At 42.7% G+C, this 19,586-nt stretch overlaps 1 protein-coding gene across 1 annotated transcript in view; it reads right to left on the bottom strand.

Moving 5' to 3' along the window:
- Positions 1-6,583: 6,583 nt before the first annotated feature.
- LOC125596768 overlaps positions 6,584-19,586 on the bottom strand; it is a 34,570-nt gene continuing 21,567 nt past the window's right edge. The window contains exons 2-7 of the mRNA XM_048771822.1: positions 9,390-9,473; positions 8,202-9,348; positions 7,824-7,958; positions 7,534-7,640; positions 6,727-7,431; positions 6,584-6,625 (exon numbers count right to left, since the gene is read on the bottom strand). Of these exons, the coding sequence (XP_048627779.1) occupies positions 6,584-6,625; positions 6,727-7,431; positions 7,534-7,640; positions 7,824-7,958; positions 8,202-9,348; positions 9,390-9,473 (2,220 nt within the window). The remainder of the gene's footprint in view (positions 6,626-6,726; positions 7,432-7,533; positions 7,641-7,823; positions 7,959-8,201; positions 9,349-9,389; positions 9,474-19,586) is intronic.

The following is a 19,586-nucleotide window of genomic DNA, read 5'->3' as shown; positions in this document are numbered from 1 at the left end:
AGTATACAAACCGTGAGACTGAACCTTAGACTTGGCTTGTTTGCAAGTTGCACATCTCTCACATAGTTTCTCCACATCTCTTTTCATCCGAGGCCAAAAGAAATGATCCTGCAAAGTTTTAAGAGTCTTTGCAATACCAAAGTGACCCATGAGACTTCCTCCATGAGATTCCCTAACAAACAAGTCTCTCAAAGAACAGTTAGGCACACACAATCGATTATCATAGAAAAGAAAACCATCATGCCTAAAGTAGTGTCCCTCAGCAAATTTCTCACAAGAGTTGTAAGCTTCTTTAAAATCAGGATCATTCTCATACATTCCTTTAATCTGCTCAAATCCTAATAGCTTAGCATCAAGAGTGTTCAAGAGAACATACCTTCTGGATAGTGCATCAGCAACTATGTTTTCCTTACCTTGTTTATACTTGATGACATAAGGAAATGTCTCAATGAACTCGACCCACCTTGCGTGTCTCTTGCTGAGTTTGTGCTGTCCTTTGAGGTATTTGAGAGACTCATGATCTGTGTGTATGACGAACTCTTTAGGCCAGAGGTAGTGTTGCCAAGTCTGCAAGGCTCTCACCAAGGCATATAGTTCTTTATCATAAGTTGCATAGTTGAGGGTAGCTCCTCCAAGCTTCTCACTGAAGTATGCAATGGGTCTCTTCTCCTGCATCAATACAGCACCAATTCCAATTCCTGAAGCATCACATTCTATTTCAAAAGTTTTATTAAAATCAGGAAGTATAAGAAGAGGGGCATTAGTAAGCTTCTCTTTTAGGCATTGAAAGGCAAGTTCTTGTGCTTCTCCCCACTTGAATCCGACTTCTTTCTTGATTACTTCAGTCAAGGGAGATGCTATGGTGCTGAAGTCTTTCACAAAGCGCCTATAGAAACCAGCAAGTCCATGGAAGCTCCTTACTTCACTCACTGTCTTAGGAATTGGCCATTCTCGTATAGCTCTTACTTTCTCTGGATCAACTTTAACCCCATCTGCACCCACAATAAAGCCTAAAAAGACCAAGTGATCCGTTCCAAAAGTACACTTCTTAAGGTTAGCAAAAAGAGATTCCTTTCTAAGCACATCAAGAACAGCTCTAAGATGTTCTATATGATCATTAAAGCTCTTACTGTATACAAGGATGTCATCAAAGTATACCACAACAAATATGCCAATGAATGATCTAAGAACATGATTCATTAATCTCATGAATGTACTAGGTGCATTGGTTAATCCAAATGGCATGACTAACCACTCATATAGACCATGTTTAGTTTTGAATGCAGTTTTCCATTCATCTCCTTCTTTCATCCTAATCTGATGGTATCCACTTTTCAAATCAATCTTAGAAAATATGCAAGAACCATGCAATTCATCAAGCATATCATCTAATCTAGGAATAGGATGGCGATACTTTACAGTGATATTGTTGATGGCTCTGCAATCAACACACATGCGCCAGCTCCCATCTTTCTTGGGCACAAGTAGCACTGGAACAGCACAAGGACTCATGCTCTCTCGGATATGCCCTTTCTCCATCAGTTCCTCTACTTGCCTTTGTAGTTCTTTGGTCTCCACCGGATTGGTTCTGTATGCTGGCCTATTGGGAAGTGTAGAACCGGGCACAAAATCAATTTGGTGCTCAATCCCTCGCACTGGTGGTAGTCCATTGGGACTATCTTCTGGAAAAACATCTTGATATTCCTGTAAAAGATTGACAAGTTCACTCGGATACTCCGGTGCAATGTTAGTAGTGGTCAAGAGGGATTCCTTATAGATAAACAAAAGGATAGGAAGGTTAGAGCAGAGAGATCTTTTAACATCACCAGACTTGGCATAGAAGTTTAGTTGCTTTGTTGATTCAGCGGGAAGATCTATCTCTTTCTTCTTTTGTAGCTGAAGCTGATCAACCTGAACTTCCTTAGGAGTCATAGGCACAAGAACTGTTTTTCTCCCTTTAAACTCAAACGTGTGCTTGTTGGCATACCCATCATGTATCACACGTCTATCTGATTGCCACGGCCTTCCAAGGAGAATGTGTCCAGCTTCCATAGGCAACACATCACAAAGAATCTCATCTTCATATTTACCAATGGCTAAGGGAACCATAACCTGAGTAGATACTCTCATCTCGCCCTCTTCATTGAGCCATTGGAGCCTATATGGTTTAGGATGCTTCTGGACCTTCAAACCCAACTTTTTAACCATAGTCTCACTCGCAACGTTGACACAACTGCCTCCATCCACAATAAGACTACAGACCTTTCCTTGCACTAGACATCTAGTATAGAAGAGATTCTCTCTTTGCTCCATTTCTTCGGTCTTGCTTTGAAGACTCAAGGTTCTTCTAGCAACTAGCAACCTTCCAGCAACCGGGTTGGCAACATACTCCTCTTCTGAACTGTGATCTTCTTCGGCCTCTGTCTCATCATCAGCAGATTCATATTCTCCATTGGCATGAAGGATCATCACACGTTTGTTGGTACACTCATTAGCATAGTGCCCACGTCCTTGGCACTTAAAACACTTCACATCTCTTGCACGCGAGCTTGTAGCTTCCACTTTCCCCTTATCTTTGTTGTAGATGCTACTAGACTTGGCTTCTTCTTTTGGCTGTGGCTTGCTCTCCTTTTGATAGCTCGGTTTATCTTCCTTAGAGGTCTGGTATCTATTGGAACCATAGCTGCCACGCGCATGACTTCTTCTCTTAACTTGTTGCTCCACCAAGATAGCTTTGTGTAGCATCTCCTCTATTTCCAAGTAGTGTTGCATCTCCACTCTATCTTGTATCTCACGGTTGAGTCCACCAAGAAATCGTGCCATGGTAGCTTCACTGTCCTCAGATACACAAGCTCTTAGCATAAGCAACTCCATCTCTTGAAAGTATTCCTCTACAGACTTTGATCCTTGTGTGAGCAGTCTCAGCTTTTGATGAAGATCACGGTGATAATGGCTTGGTACAAACCTCTTGCGCATCACAGCTTTCATCTCTGCCCATGTTTCAATGGGAAATTCACCATTGCGCCTCTTGTTTGTAACCAACTGATCCCACCAGCTCAATGCATAGTCATTGAACTCGGTAGCAGCTACTTGAATCTTCTTAGTCTCTGAGTAATGCTGACAGTTGAAAACGAGTTCGATCTTCTTCTCCCACTCAAGATAGGCATCTGGATCAGCTTTACCATGGAAAGGAGGGATCTTAAGCTTTAACCCTGATAGCTCATTGCGTCTATGCCTCCGGCCCTCATGATCACGTCGAGATCTTCTACTGCTACGTCTTGAACCGGAGCTATGGCTACTTCTCTCATAGAAGTTATCAGTCTCTTCTGATCCAGCATGCTCACGCTGACCTTGTCTGTTTCTTCTTGGCTCATGTCTTGAACCAGATGCTTGTCCTTGCCCATCATGCGGTCTCTGATCATACTTCTCTTCTAGTAACTTCACCATCGCTTCCATCACTTGTTTGGTGATTGCTTCTTGCAGCAATCTATTCCTTCGCACAAAGGTTTCATCATCTTCCTCAGACCCCATTGCTTCCTGATACACGAAAAACTTGAACCAGTAAGTAGTTCAAAAGAAATCAGAACTCAAGATTCAAAGAAACAAAGTATTCAAACAAAGCGGCAAATGAAGATACTTGATCAACACGCGACGATTTGAATTCTATCTTTTCGAAATTGAAACAATAACAGATCAGATTCAACGGATGATGAAATGAGATAATCGAATCCTGATCTATGAATCTAACAACAGATCGAGTCACACAATCACAAGAAACTTTCGGATCAAGTAAAACGATAACGTAATCGACAAGAATGTGAAAAGGTTTTTGTTCAAAACTTGATCGAAATTCTTAGATCTATCAATATGAGATACGAAACAATCAGATCTAGCAATCCTGATAGTGAAACAAGCAGATCAAATGAGAATAAACACACAAGAACCGATTGATCAACAAAATATGAATCGACAAAGAGTAGATCTTAAGAAATCGCAAAAGAGAAATCGAAACTCCCCTTCCAGAGTGCTCTGATACCACTTAATGAGATCCTAGGACCCTTCTCTGGATGGTTTGGATAGATCCTTGCATAAACGAATCAAAGACTCAAGTTTATCAAGGCTGTGGATCGAATGGTGACACAAGAGGCTGCGGAAAGGCTCCTTGATACTCCTAGGCTTAGATCGGATATGACACACCTTTCTAAAGCCCTTGGGCGTTGGATATTACACACCAACAGACTGGATACTACTCACCAGACACTCTCTTAACTCGTGAAAGCAAGGGAGAAGAAAACACAAGGTTTAAACAAAAGATAACTTAGATTAGAATGAGGGTTTGTGATACACTTAAATAGAGAGATCCTTGTACATGCACAAGGTCTCGAAAACATAAGAAAACTTAAAGGAACAGGCTCCACACGGTTTCAAAGTAATAACACAACACTTAGACTAAAACATAATATAAGATAGATGATGAAGTCGGTCCAAGATGCCTTAGGCCGAGTTGCATCCAAGATACATCAACTAGGAATGTGTAAGTGAACTTGATACCTCATTAAAAACCTTGATTAGAAAACCCAGTGGGACAAAACTAATCAAGGGAAAAAGAGTATACCAAGCCACTTGCCTAGATGATGATCAGCTTGATGGTAAGATCACATGAATGGTGATGAGTGTGTCTTGGTGGCTCAAGCTTCTACCAAGACAGTCTTCTTGCTTCTTAGAGATCTTCAGTATGTTTCCAACGGCTTCCTTGAGTCTCCTTGTCATTGCACGAGTGATAGGACCTGTGGGAATGGCTAAGACAGCTTCCTCTTCAGCTAGTGTATCTTTAGTCTCTCCTTCTTCATCTTTATCAACTAGCTGGTCCATGATCATATCATTCTTCTCCAAGACTAAAGGCATTCACCTTTTACCACTCTAACTCCTCATTTTAACTTTCACCTTTGGTTAATGTTTGTGATCATCCTTGATGTGTACGGCCAGTTCCTTCTGTACGGATTGTACGGCTATGGCTGATCACAAACTCTCCCAAAGTCTCATCCCTTTCAGTCTCTTAACTCCTTATGCCTTCTCATACATTGTACTCAACTCATTTCAACATCCACTTCTTGATCTTCATCTCAACACTCCCCCTCAAGCTAGACTAAATGAACTTGTCTAGCTTGGAAACCATGAAGATCTCCCTCATTAAAAACCTCACCAAGGAAAACCCATTGGGATAAAACCTTGATGAGGGAAAAAGAGTAGAGACTCCATGGTTAAGGGGATCAGCTCCTGGGAGTAAGATCAATGAGTCCAAGCCTTGATAGTATGGACTCTATTGTCTTCTGCCTTGCTGCCTTAGTAAACACATCAGCCAGTTGATCCTCACTCCTCGTGTAGCATGGCAGTATTACTCCTAGGACAATCATCTGCCTCACTTTGTGACAATCAACTTCTATGTGCTTTGTTCTCTCATGAAACACAGAATTAGAGGCAATGTGAATAGCAGCCTGATTGTCACAATGCATTGTCATAGGAGTGGTCTGCTCAATACTCAAATGCTTCAATATCCCTTTGATCCACACTAGCTCATTAGTCAGCTTCAACATGGCTCTATATTCAGCCTCAGCACTAGAACAGGAGACAACCTTCTGCTTCTTACTCTTCCATGTAACCAAGTTCCCTCCAATGAAGGTACAATACCCAGTAGTTGATCTCCTATCAACTCTATCTCCGGCCCAGTCAGCATCACAATAACCAACCACTTCTGTACTCCTATTGCATCCCATCCAGACTCCTTGGCCGCTAGAGCCATTCAAATACCTCAAGATTCTGTCCACCATGTTCCAATGGTGCATCTTTGGAGCTTGCATATGCTGACTAACTTGATTCACAGCAAAACATATGTCTGGTCTGGTGATTGTCAAGTAGATCAGCTTCCCAACCATCTTCCTATACAGCTTAGCATCTTCAAATGGCTGATTGTTTTCAATCTCCCCCTCAAGCAAAACCTTATACCCATCCTCAAGAGGTGTCTTAGCTGTCTTTCCTCCAAGCCTACCAGCGCCCTTCAACAGATCCTGAGTGTACTTCCTTTGAGACATGAACAAGCCCTCCTTTGATCTGCATATCTCAATACCCAGAAAATACTTCATCTCTCCCAAATCCTTGATGTCAAACACTGATTTGAGAAACTCCTTAGTAGCCTGAATCCCTGCCTTATCACTTCCTGTGATAATCAAATCATCCACATACACTAGAATCACAATGATCCCTGAAGGTCCTGTCAAGGTGAAGAGAGTGTGATCCAGTTCAGACTTCCTAAAGCCCATATATTGCCTTCTTCAATCTTAAAACATTCCCTGGCTTTACTAGATGCTCAAGACCAGGAGGTGGATGCATGTACACTTCATCTTTTAGTTCACCTTGCAGGAAAGCATTCTTCACATCCATTTGCCACAGATCCCACTCCAAGTTTGTTGCAATGGATAACACAATTCGAATTGTGTGAAGCTTAGCCACTGGTGCAAAAGTATCAATGTAGTCTTCCCCATAAGTCTGTGTAAACCCTCTTGCTACCAGCCTGGTTTTGCGTCTCTCAATAGTTCCATCTGCCCGGTACTTGATTGTGAAGATCCATCTGCTAGACACAGCCTTCTTCCCTCTTGGTAATTCACTCTCATACCAAGTGTCATTCCTGATCATTGCATCCCTTTCATCACCCACTGAATTTCTCCAGACCTTATGCTTCATGGCTTCCTCATAAGACCTTGGGATCTCATTCTCATCCAGATTACCCATGAAGACCACATGCTCCTCTGGATATGTTGCAAACGAACATACTGCTTGAGTCGGATGTGCTACGGCCTCCGCATTGTAGTATATCCTTGTGTTCACCCAATTTGATGGATCTTTCTTTACCCTGGTACTTCTCCTCAGTGGTTGAACCTCTGTTTCTGGTTCCTGAATCCCAACTGACTCGACTGGATTTTGCATAGCTGCCTGCTCATCTCTATCAGTCTGCGCATCTCCATCTGATCTTGGACTCTCTCTATCAGCCTGCACATCTCCATCTGATCTTGGATTCTCTTCTCCTTGTGTCTCTCCTTGATCATGACTTCCTGAATCACTTTTCTGTTGTTGTTGCACTCCTGATTCAGCTTCACTTCCCCCCTCATGATCAAGAGGGGACCTCCTTTCACTTTCCTCCTCATGAGTACTTGTGCTTCTTGGTGGTTCTCTTCTTGTTCCTTGATCCTGGGTCATGCTAATCCCAAGATTCTCCAATATTTTCCTCAGATTTGTTGCCTTATCTGATGGCGTTTGTGGAAGATCCTTCAAATCTTCCCATATCTTTTCTTCATAATACCCTTTTCCTTCAATGAATTTGACATCTCTAGACACCAACACCCTCCCTGTTACTGGATCATAGCACTTATACCCTTTCTGAGTAATGGAGTATCCAATAAACATAGCCTTAGTGCTCTTTGCATCAAGCTTCTTCCTCAGTTCTCCTGGAACCAATACATAGCAGGTACACCCAAATACTCTCAGATGTTGAATCTGCGGCCTAGCCTTGTTCAGTACCTCAAATGGAGATAGATCCCTCAGAACTTTCGTCGGTGTCCTGTTGATGAGATAACATGCTGAGACAACTGCATCACTCCAAAATCTCTTGGGAACATTAGAATGAAACATCATTGATCTTGCTACTTCCATCAGGTGTCTGTTCTTCCTCTCAGCCACACCATTCTGTTGTGGAGTGTAGGGACAGCTGGTTTGATGAACTATCCCATGCTTCATCAGATGATTCTTGAATGCATGGCTAGTGTATTCACCTCCATTGTCTGACCTTAGTACCTTCACAGTAGCATTATAGTGATTAGTGACATAAGCTTGGAAGTTTATAAATGCCTCTAACACTCTATCCTTGGAGGGAAGCAATGTGACCCATGTGTACTTAGATTTTTCATCTATGAAAGTCACAAAATACTTATGCTTATCCCTAGATATACATGGAGATGTCCACACATCAGAGTGTATTAAGTCAAAGCATTTCTCATAGACAATTTCAGATGTGGGAAAGACAGTTTTGCAATGCTTCCCTAGTATGCATGCTTCACATTCAAGGTGATTAACTGATAGATTAGGTATCATTAGCTCAAGGGCGCGAGTATGAGGATGTCCTAATCTAGCATGCCAAGTAATACTATCACAGCCATCAGCAGTACTACTCATGCATATAGAGATAGAGGGTTTAGAGAGCTTAGTTGATTGTAGCTGGTATAGATTGTTGGTACTGCTCCCCTTTCCAATCACTTGACCCGTAACAAGATCTTGAAACTCAACCTCCTGTGGCCTGAATACTACTTGACATTGCAAGTCAATAGTAGCTCTCTTTACAGATATCAAATTGGAGGTAAACTGAGGCAGGTACAAGGCTGTTGACTCCCTGTCAAATAGCTTCAAGCTTCCTATCCCTTCTATAGGAATTTTATCTCCATTTGCTATCTGAACATTTCCAGTAGCTGCTCTCACTTCATCCATCAGACTCCTATCACTGATCATGTGATGACTGGCTCCAGAATCCACAATTATAGGTTTAGACCTTACTGAATGACTTCCTTGCTTCTTTGATGCAGTGAGTGCTTTCGCTTTGGCTACAAATGCATCCCATTCTCTTCTGGTAATCACCTCATCAGCTCCACCCTTCTCGTGTCTGTTTGTTAAGCTATCCCCATCTTTTATGTCTCCTATGTATGCTGAATACAAGCTCTTGCCGGTGATTACTTGTTCTAGCTCAGTAATCTTTCTCCTCTTATCCGGCTGCATCTTTGCTTGCTCATGCTTCACCAAACCACACACACTCTCCACATCAGGTAGGACTTCTTCCGTGAGGATCTTCCTGACCAGTTTATCATAAGACTTATCTAAACTCAGCAGAAGACTAAACACTTCATCTTGCTCTAGTCTTCTCTTCAGTATGTCTTTATCTGAGGTACTCGGTCTGAGTGCCTTCAACTCTGCCCATAAGCTCTTAAAGCGTTCAAGATGCTTACTGAGCTCTTCTCCATCTTGCCTCAGATTCTCAATGGCCCGCTTAACCACAAAAACCTTGCATAGATGCGATCTGTCCTCATACACAGCTTCCATACTCTCCCACAACTCCTTAGCTGTCCCTTCATGACCATCAGCTTCCAGGGTTGAACTTGAGAGTGACCTCTGGATGATCCCAAGTGTTCCATGATTCTCTTGAATCCACTTGCCTTCACCCATCTGCTTTGTAATCACTTCACCCCCACGATTCCACTCATCAGGAGTAACTGTTGTACATAGCTCCACCATGGTGTCGTCTGTTTCCATCTACAAGAAGAGAACCTCAACACACCAATAACCCAGAATACCAAATCTTCAAGCACACTCACAAACCCAGAATCTCCAAGAACACAAATTTGCGGAATGAACTCAGGTTTTAGGGCAACCTGGCTCTGATACCATATTTGATTTTGATTTAGTGAGTGTAGAACGTGGATTAAGAGAGAATAAGATTGATTTGAGTAAGTAGATTAAGAGAATTAAGAGATTAGAGTAATGAGAGAGAGTAGAAAGATTAGAGAGAGATAGACTCAAAACTCAGATTAGTCTTTATTAATCAGAGAGGTTACAATTTATAGTTCAGGATACAAGGGTTTCCAAGACTCTAAGGATAAGGTAAAGCATGTGAAGTCAATACAGAAGCTAGACTCGATTTTGAATTGATCCAATGGCTGTTCTCACATGTGTAAGGTATCTTTGCTTTTGCTTTACCTTTCCAGCATGAGACAGGCTGTCACCGCGAGCCTTATCCTTCTCCAATGGGCTGATTCTTCTCCAAGACTAAAGGCATTCACCTTTTACCACTCTAACTCCTCATTTTAACTTTCACCTTTGGTTAATGTTTGTGATCATCCTTGATGTGTACGGCCAGTTCCTTCTGTACGGATTGTACGGCTATGGCTGATCACAAACTCTCCCAAAGTCTCATCCCTTTCAGTCTCTTAACTCCTTATGCCTTCTCATACATTGTACTCAACTCATTTCAACATCCACTTCTTGATCTTCATCTCAACACATCTCATCTCACTTTAATCTTTCTCTAAATCTCTCAATACCTGTTCAACTCTCTAAAATCATATCCTCATGAGCTGCTTGATTGGCAAGAGAGAGCTCCCCCTTTCCTCCAAACAGCCCCATAGATCCCTGCTCCCTTTGGATTTGCGCACACACCTCCTCAAGGTCCGGAAGCTTGTCTGACCTTAGCATGTGCTGGATGAGTTGAGTGTAGGCCGGGTTCAGTGTGAGAAGCAGCCCAAAGACCTTGTCTTGCTCGCGCCTCTCATTCAACTGATCTGGATCAGTTGTGCTCGGCCTCAGCATATCCAGCTCTGACCATAAGGACCTGAACCTCCCCAAGTGCTTAGTGAACTCTATGTCCTCTTGTGCAAGACGGTTGATCGCTAGCTTCACTTCAAACACACGGCTGAGGTTGGAAGTGTTCCCATACACCTTCTTCAGCGTGTCCCACAGCTCCTTGGCTGATTCACAGTAGCTGTAGGCATCCAAGATAGCTGGGTCCAAGGATGCGTGTAGAACCGTCATCACCAGCATGTCTTCTTGTTGCCATTTCTCCACAGCCGCTTTATTGGAGACCTCTTCTTGATCTCCTCCCTGAGTAATGAGTTTCGGAGCCTCCCCTGTTGTGATGTGCCCCCACAAACCCTTACTTCCCACCGCAGTCTTCACCATCCGAGACCACACAAGGTAGTTGCTACCTTTGAAAGTAACCGCTACCTTCATCCTCATGTTCATCCCATGTTCCATCTTTGCTTGACTTGAAAACTTGAATCTTGGATCTCGTACACACCAACCTTGAGTCTAGAATCACGCAAACCCACAGAACGTAGCACAGCTTCAACTAGAACGGACCACAGCTTCAACACCTTCACGACTACTCGCGTGTAGCTTCAAAGACGTTTAGCTTGTAACTCTCTAAAGATCAAACCCCAGATTCAAATGAACCTGGCTCTGATACCATATGAGATTAAGAGATCCTTAGAGTAATCAGAATAAAGAGAGTGTTTAAGAAGTGATTAAGAGAAGTTTGTGAAAGATTAAGAGACTAGATAGAGCCGTTTAGAGTCTAAGAGAAAACCATAGTGTCTAAGAGATTAGAGAGACTCAAACTGCTTAATCTTTATTAGGGTTGATGAGTTACAATATATAGTGTGAGCATACAAGGGTTTTCGAAATCAAGAGAAGACTAAAGCATGTGAGGTCAATCAGGAGAGGATAAGCTCATTTGGACTAGCCAATTAGCTTCTCCACATGCGCGGAGTATCTAGCATCTTGGACCGAGATGCTCTTGCCTTTCCAGCTGTTCCAGCCTGTCAAGGCGCGCTCTACCTTATCCCTAAACGGTCTGATGCATCAAGGTAAGTTCCTTCCCTTCACCTAAGTTACCGCACATAACTTCTTTACCCTTGTCAAGGTTTCACCCATCTTCATGTGTACGGTCATGTACGGACTGTACGGACTTGTACGGACTTTACCCAAACCTTCCCAAGCTTCAACTCATCTCCTTAGTCTCAACTCCTCACTTGCTTCACACTTATACTCAGCTCAACTCAACACTAGGAAGTTGAATAAATTTCGTAGGAGTTAGGATGAAGAAGCTATCCCACTTTCAAATCAGGTGATCCCACTTTTCCTGTTTGGAAATATGACAGCTTCTTTGTCATTCTAATCAAACCAGGATGAATCGCGATGTAAGAAGCTTAATTTTGTTATATAAAGTAATGGAGAATCACTAGGAAGTATGAACTTTAGAGAATCTGAGTTTGATATAAGGAAAGAAAGGGATTAGAGAAGTTTAGAGATGATTTAGACCGAGTTTAGCTAAGAGTTTAGTGTAGAATCATGATTGAGAGTCTTTGAATCTAAGAAAGTGTTTTTTTGTGTCAAGAACTGTCTAATCTTTTATTAATGAGGAGATTACATATTTATACTTAGAGAACATAGGGTAATCAGAAACAGGAGCTAGTTCTTCAAGTAAATATAAATCTCCCTTGGTAACTCCTTTTCCAATCAATTGGCTGCTCTCAATATCCTGAAACTTCACATCATTAGGACTGAATATAACATTGCAATTAAGATCTGTAGTGCATTTCTTTACAGATAATAGATTTGATGTGAAGTCAGGCATGTAAAATGCTTTAGATTCTTTATCAAACAATTTTAGCTTGCCAATTCCTCTAATTGGGATTTTATCTCCATTTGCAATCATGACATGTCCATTTGTAGGTTCAATGTCTCTAATCAAACTAGTATCACTAATCATGTGATGAGATGCTCCTGAATCAACTACCAATGGTTTAAACAGATTGTGTGCAATATGAGACTGTCCTAGTATGCTAGTAGGTTTATAAGCAATGCTTGAGTGATCAGGTTCTCTAGCAATACTATACGGTTCATATGATGCACCAAAAGAGTAACCAAGAGTACCAAGTGTGTTACCATTCTCCTTTAGCATTTTGATGAGGGAGTCAAGGTCCGATCTCCTCAGGTACTCGTTCTCACGGTTGTTCTGAAGGCTTGGTTGAGCTGTGTAAGTCACCAGGGCCTTGCTATCTCCAGGCTCACGTGTCCCGCCTGTTGACATGAAGAATAAAGCAAGAAGAAAGGAACTTGGAGAACAAGGCTGTCCGTACAACCTAAGAGTGACTTGCAAGGAAAGGAAGCAAGTCATGAGTTAACCAACTCGGTCAAGTGATTAAAAGATCTCCTAGTGAGTGGGAATGTCGACATGTATCCGTTGAAGAGAAGTGAGTGGAGGGGTCACGGGTGTGTCTAAGAGAAGAGAGAGGGAGCTGACCGTTGGGTGCTGTCACTATCCCTCTTGCTGAACGAGCCATCCGCGCATCTGCCTCCTCTTTGTTTATTCTTTCCCTTGTACTATCTTCTCATAGTTTATGCCTTCTTGTATGTCTTTAAATACCCTGTCATGTGTAACAAATCAAGCAAGGAAACTTATTCTCCTTCTATTCTCTTTGTCACACTCTCACGGAAACTCTCTCCATCTCTTACTCTTCTCTCTTAATCTCTCCTTAATCTTCTAAAACTTTCATGGTATCAGAGCCACTGTGCTCTTGAGACCTAAATCTCTTTTTCTTCCGCGAACTCTCTGTGTTTTATTTCTATTTTTGGCAAAGTTCATCCTGCTCTTGAGGTGTTCTTCAATCTCATTTCCAGAATTTGCCAAAAATAGCAAAGTTCATCCAAAACTTTCGTTTCTCTTTCTCTCTTGATGGATACCTCCGAGAACCCAAAGATGGTGATGATACCAGTTACTCTCAAGGGTCCTAACTACCTGACATGGGCAAGACTTGCCAAAACAGCTCTCGGAGGCAGAGGCCTTTGGGAGATTGTTGAAGAAGGCCGCCCCACCAAGAAGACTGTTCTAGGAGAGGATGGCAAAGAAGTGGTGGTTGCGGATGCTGGGGATAAGAAGAAAGGTCAGGAGGACCTCATGGTGTTGTCTATCATCCAGAATAGCCTCGCCCCTTCTCTCCAAGAGGCTTATGCATTCTGTGAAACTTCCAAGGAGCTGTGGGATACTCTCAAGAAGGTGTATGCCAACAAATCCAACATCAGCAAGGTGTATGAAGTAAAAGGAGCAATCAACTCTCTAAGTCAAGAGGACACAGACTTTGATGCTCATTTTGGGAAGTTCCGGTCTCTATGGGCTGAGCTAGAGATGCTCAGACCCGCAACAATTGATCCGGATGTTCTACATGAAAGAAGGGAGCAAGATAAGGTCTTTGCCTTGCTGCTCACTCTCAACCCAGGGTATGATGACCTTATTAGGCACATACTGAGGAACAAGGAGCTTCCATCTCTAGATGAAGTGTGTGCTGAGATTCAGAAGGAGCACGGCTCAGTGGGTCTCTTTAAGAGAAAGGGGGAGCTAGTGATGGCCAATCAAGCTGAAGGAGCCGAGAGTAAACCTGCCGGAGTAGCCAACAAAGGGTACTACAAGCCGGAGGAAAAGAAAGTGTGGGTGTGTGATCATTGCAAGAGGAAGGGTCACGGCAAGGACAAGTGCTGGATACTTCACCCACACCTCAAACCGGCTAAGTTCAAGACTGATGGTCGAGCAAACTACTCAGGTGATGTAGGAGAAGCTTCCACGGCCTACCGCACTCATGAGGACAAGGGAAACCAGGATGAGTCCATCAAGAAATCTGACATTGAGGCACTCATCAAAGCTCTCAAGGAGTCTGGTAAAACTCTTGGTTCCTCTCTTAGTGCATCATATCAATTGCCTAGGAGTTTATTCACGGCATTTCAAGTTGCTCATGAACCTGACAAAGTTAAACCCTTAGTCATAGACTCAGGAGCCTCTCATCACATGATTAGTGATTTAAACTTGATTAAAAATATCACTCCTGCAGTAGGAAATGTTATGATAGCTGATGGTAACAAGGTTCCAATTAAAGGCATAGGGGAACTTAAATTATTTGAGAAAGAATCCAAAGCCTTCTACATGCCTAGTTTCACTTCTAATCTATTATCTGTGAAAAGGGTGACCAATGACTTGAATTGCAATGTTATATTTACGCCTGATGATGTCTACTTTCAGGATATTGACTCATGTAGGTTGCTTGGCAAAGGTGTGAGCAAGGGAAACCTGTACTTGCTAGAAGACACTAAGCTTGCATCCGATCTATCTGTTGCTTTCAATTCAAGTTTTAATTTCCCTAAAGATGTAATGTGGCATGCTAGATTAGGACATCCTCATTCTCGTGCCTTGAACATCATGTTGCCTAGTATTTCATTCCAACAAGATTGTGAAGCTTGCATCTTAGGAAAACATTGCAAAAATGTATTTCCCAAGTCTAGTACAATCTATGAACACTGCTTTGATTTAATTCACTCGGATGTATGGACAGCTCCATGTCTTTCTAGAGAACATCACAAGTATTTTGTGACCTTTATTGATGAGAAATCCAAGTACACATGGATCACTCTCTTACAATCAAAGGATAGGGTCTTAGATGCATTTATAAACTTTGAAACATATGTCTCTAACCATTATAATGCCAAAGTTAAGATTTTGAGATCAGATAATGGAGGAGAGTACACCAGCAATGCATTCAAAGCCCATCTAGCCAAACGAGGTGTGATCCATCAAACCAGCTGTCCATACACTCCCCAACAAAATGGTGTGGCCGAGAGGAAGAACAGGCATCTCATGGAGGTCACTAGGAGCATGATGTTCCTGTTGAGTTGAGCTGAATATATATGTATGAAGAGCTAAGGAGTTGAAGAGGAAAGGAGATGAGGAAGCTTGAGAGAGTTTAGGGAGAGCATGGTACGGACGTCCGTACAAGGCCGTACAAGCCGTACAGTCCGTACCATCCAGCATCGACCAAGACTTACCTTGCATCAGCCAAGTAACACGGTAACTAAGGTAAAGGGAAGGAACTTACCTTGAGGCATCAGACCGTTTAGGGATAAGGTAGAGCGCGCCTTGACAGGCTGGAACAGCTGGAAAGGCAAGAGCATCTCGGTCCAAGATGCCAGATACTCCGCGCATGTGGAGAAGCTAATTGGCTAGTCCAAATGAGCTTATCCTCTCCTGATTGACCTCACATGCTTTAGTCTTCTCTTGATTTCGAAAACCCTTGTATGCTCTCTATATATATTGTAACTCATCAACCCTAATGAAGATTATGCAGTTTGAGTCTCTCTAATCTCTTAGACACTATGCTTTTCTCTTAGACACTAAACGGCTCTATCTAGTCTCCTAATCTTTCACAAACTTCTCTTAATCACTTCCTAAACACTCTCTTTATTCTGTTTACTCTAAGGATCTCTTAATCTCATATGGTATCAGAGCCAGGTTCATTTGAATCTGGGGTTTGATCTTTAGAGAGTTACAAGCTAAACGTCTTTGAAGCTACACGCGAGTAGTCTTGAAGGTGTTGAAGCTGTGGTCCGTTCTAGTTGAAGCTGTGCTACGTTCTGTTGGTTTGCGTGATTCTAGACTCAAGGTTGGTGTGTACGAAATCCAAGATCCAAGTTTTCAAGTCAAGCAAAGATGGAACATGGGATGAACATGAGGATGAAGGTAGCGGTTACTTTCAAAGGTAGCAACTACCTTGTGTGGTCTCGGATGGTGAAGACTGCTGTGGGAAGTAAGGGTTTGTGGGGGCACATCACAACAGGGGAGGCTCCGAAACTCATTACTCAGGGAGGAGATCAAGAAGAGGTCTCCAATGAAGCGGCTGTGGAGAAATGGCAACAAGAAGACATGCTGGTGATGACGGTTCTACACGCATCCTTGGACCCAGCTATCTTGGATGCCTACAGCTACTGTGAATCAGCCAAGGAGCTGTGGGACACGCTGAAGAAGGTGTATGGGAACACTTCCAACCTCAGCCGTGTGTTTGAAGTGAAGCTAGCGATCAACCGTCTTGCACAAGAGGACATGGAGTTCACTAAGCACTTGGGGAGGTTCAGGTCCTTATGGTCAGAGCTGGAGATGCTGAGGCCGAGCACAACTGATCCAGATCAGCTGAATGAGAGGCGCGAGCAAGACAAGGTCTTTGGGCTGCTTCTCACACTGAACCCGGCCTACACCCAGCTCATCCAGCACATGTTAAGGTCAGACAAGCTTCCGGACCTTGAGGAGGTGTGTGCACAAATCCAAAGGGAGCAGGGATCCATGGGTTTGTTTGGAGGAAAGGGGGAGCTCTCTCTTGCCAATCAAGCAGCTCATGAGGATTCAACCGAGGCTCCACAAGCAAACAAGGCATCTCACGGGAAGTACGAGGACAGGAAGTTCAATGGCAACTGTGATCATTGCAAGAAGCATGGTCATAAGAAGAGCCAATGCTGGATACTGCACCCACACCTCAAGCCGGCCAAGTTCATGAAGGAGCGTGAGGGAAGGGCAAATGTGACTGAAGGTTCAAGTGGAGCTGGCACCAGCAAGATCAGTGAAGTGGATGGGCTTGGAGGCAATGATGGGAATGGGAAGTCTCTGGTGGCTTACACAGGCGCCTCAAGCTCCCGCAGCAATGATGACTACATCAAGAGATCAGACCTTGATGCCCTCTTCAAAATGCTAAAGGAAAACGGTAACACTTACGGTTATTCCTTTGGAGCTTCTATGATTGCATATAAGGATGATCACTTGATTAGAGAACTAGTAGAACGGTTAGAAGCTAGGAATGAGTATAGGCATGCTTACATTGCTAGAACTGATAAGATGCATTCATCACTTAGTAATCTATGCCATAATGCTAAACGAGTAGGTAAACCATTGATTGTTGATTCTGGTGCATCACATCATATGATAAGTGATGAAAACTTGATTAAGGATATAGAACCTACACATGGGCATGTGATGATAGCAAATGGGGATAAGATACCCATTAGAGGAATAGGAAAGCTTAAGCTGTTTAACAAAGAATCTAGAGCTTTTTACATGCCTGAATTCACATCAAACCTATTATCAGTGAAGAAATGTACTAATGATTTACAATGCAATGTTATCTTTAGTCCTAATGATGTGAAGTTTCAGGATATTGAGAGCAGCAGGTTGATTGGGAAAGGGGTGACTAAGGGAGATCTCTATATGCTTGAAGAACTCACTTCTGTTCCTGATTATAGTTGCTCGTTTACTTCTGCTTCTTTGTTGAATAAAAATGCATTGTGGCATGCTAGAGTAGGACACCCTCATGTTAAAGCTTTGAACTTAATGGTACCAGGTGTTGTGTTTGAGAATAAGGATTGTGAAGCTTGCATTTTAGGCAAGCATTGTAGAACTGTGTTTCAAAAGTCTACTACTGTTTATGATAATTGCTTTGATCTAATTCATTCAGATGTATGGACTGCCCCTTGCTTATCTAGAGATAGTTATAAGTATTTTGTCACATTCATTGATGAAAAATCCAAATACACCTGGTTAACCTTAATTCAGACCAAAGATAGGGTACTTGATGCATTTAGGAATTTTCAAACTTATGTAACTAACCATTATCATGCTAAGATTAAAATTTTGAGATCAGATAATGGAGGAGAGTACACGAGTCATGCATTCAAGCAACACCTATCACAACATGGGATTCTACATCAAACAAGCTGTCCTTATACTCCACAGCAAAATGGAGTGGCTGAGAGGAAGAATAGGCATCTCATGGAAGTGGCAAGGTCACTTATGTTTCAGAGTAATGTTCCAAAGAGATTTTGGAGTGATGCGGTTGCCACTGCTTGTTACCTGATAAACAGAACTCCAACCAAAGTTCTGAATGAGAAGGCTCCATTTGAAGTTCTGAACAGGTACAAGCCAGCTCTTGATTACTTGCGAGTCTTTGGATGCCTATGCTTTGTCCTCAAACCAGGAGAGATGATCAACAAGCTAGAAGCAAGAAGCACTAAGGCTGTGTTCATAGGATACTCAGCTACACAGAAAGGATACAAATGCTATGATCCTATAGCAAGGAGAGTTCTTGTATCTAGAGATGTGAAGTTCTTGGAAGATAGAGGATACTATGAAGAAAAGAATCAAGAAGACCTGAAGGACTTAACATCAGACAAGGCCACCACCTTGCGGATCATTCTTGAAGGTCTTGGAATCAGTACATCCCAGGATCCGAGGAATCACGCAACTACACCTCCTGAAGTTGGTTCACCATCCCACCTTGATCATGAGGGAGGAGAGGAGCATGAGGAGCCTATGCAAGAGGCCAACCAAGATGAAGGAGGAGTAGAGAATGAAGGAGAAGAGAGCATAGGCTCGGATGGTCATGGACATGATCATGGTGTGACACAAACACCTTCTCAAGATGAAGTGGTAGAAGAACAACAGGAAGAAGAACCAGTTGTGCAGCCACTAAGAAGGAGTACAAGGATAAGGAAGGATCCTTCCAGTTGGGTAAACACGAGAGTGTACTACAATGCCCAAGCTGTGGAGCATCCTTCTCAAGCCGTGTGCTCCTTTGCTCAATATCCAGAAGCACATTGCGCGTTCATGGTAAACTTGGATGAGAATCACATCCCAAGAAGCTATGAAGAAGCAATGAAAGATAAAGAATGGAAGGAATCAGTTGGAGATGAGGCAGGAGCGATGATCAAGAATGATACATGGTATGAGAGTGAGTTACCAAAAGGGAAGAAGGCTGTGACTAGTAGATGGATATTCACAATCAAGTACAAAGCGGATGGAAAGGTTGAGAGGAAGAAGTCAAGACTAGTTGCAAGAGGGTTCACTCAAACTTATGGAGAAGATTACATAGAAACCTTTGCACCAGTAGCTAAACTCCACACAATCCGGATTGTACTAAGCTTGGCTGTGAATCTTGGATGGGGGTTATGGCAAATGGATGTGAAGAATGCGTTTCTACAAGGTGAACTTGAGGATGAAGTGTATATGCATCCACCTCCAGGCCTTGAACACTTAGTAAAGAGTGGGAATGTACTGAGATTGAAGAAAGCCATCTATGGACTGAAGCAATCACCAAGGGCTTGGTACAACAAGTTGAGCACTACTCTGAATG

Source organism: Brassica napus, unplaced genomic scaffold (assembly GCF_020379485.1).
Source record: "Brassica napus cultivar Da-Ae unplaced genomic scaffold, Da-Ae ScsIHWf_1281;HRSCAF=1830, whole genome shotgun sequence".
Lineage (NCBI taxonomy): Eukaryota > Viridiplantae > Streptophyta > Magnoliopsida > Brassicales > Brassicaceae > Brassica > Brassica napus.
The sequence above is the reverse complement of the archived record's forward strand: the minus strand, read 5'-3'. Positions and strand labels throughout refer to the sequence as shown.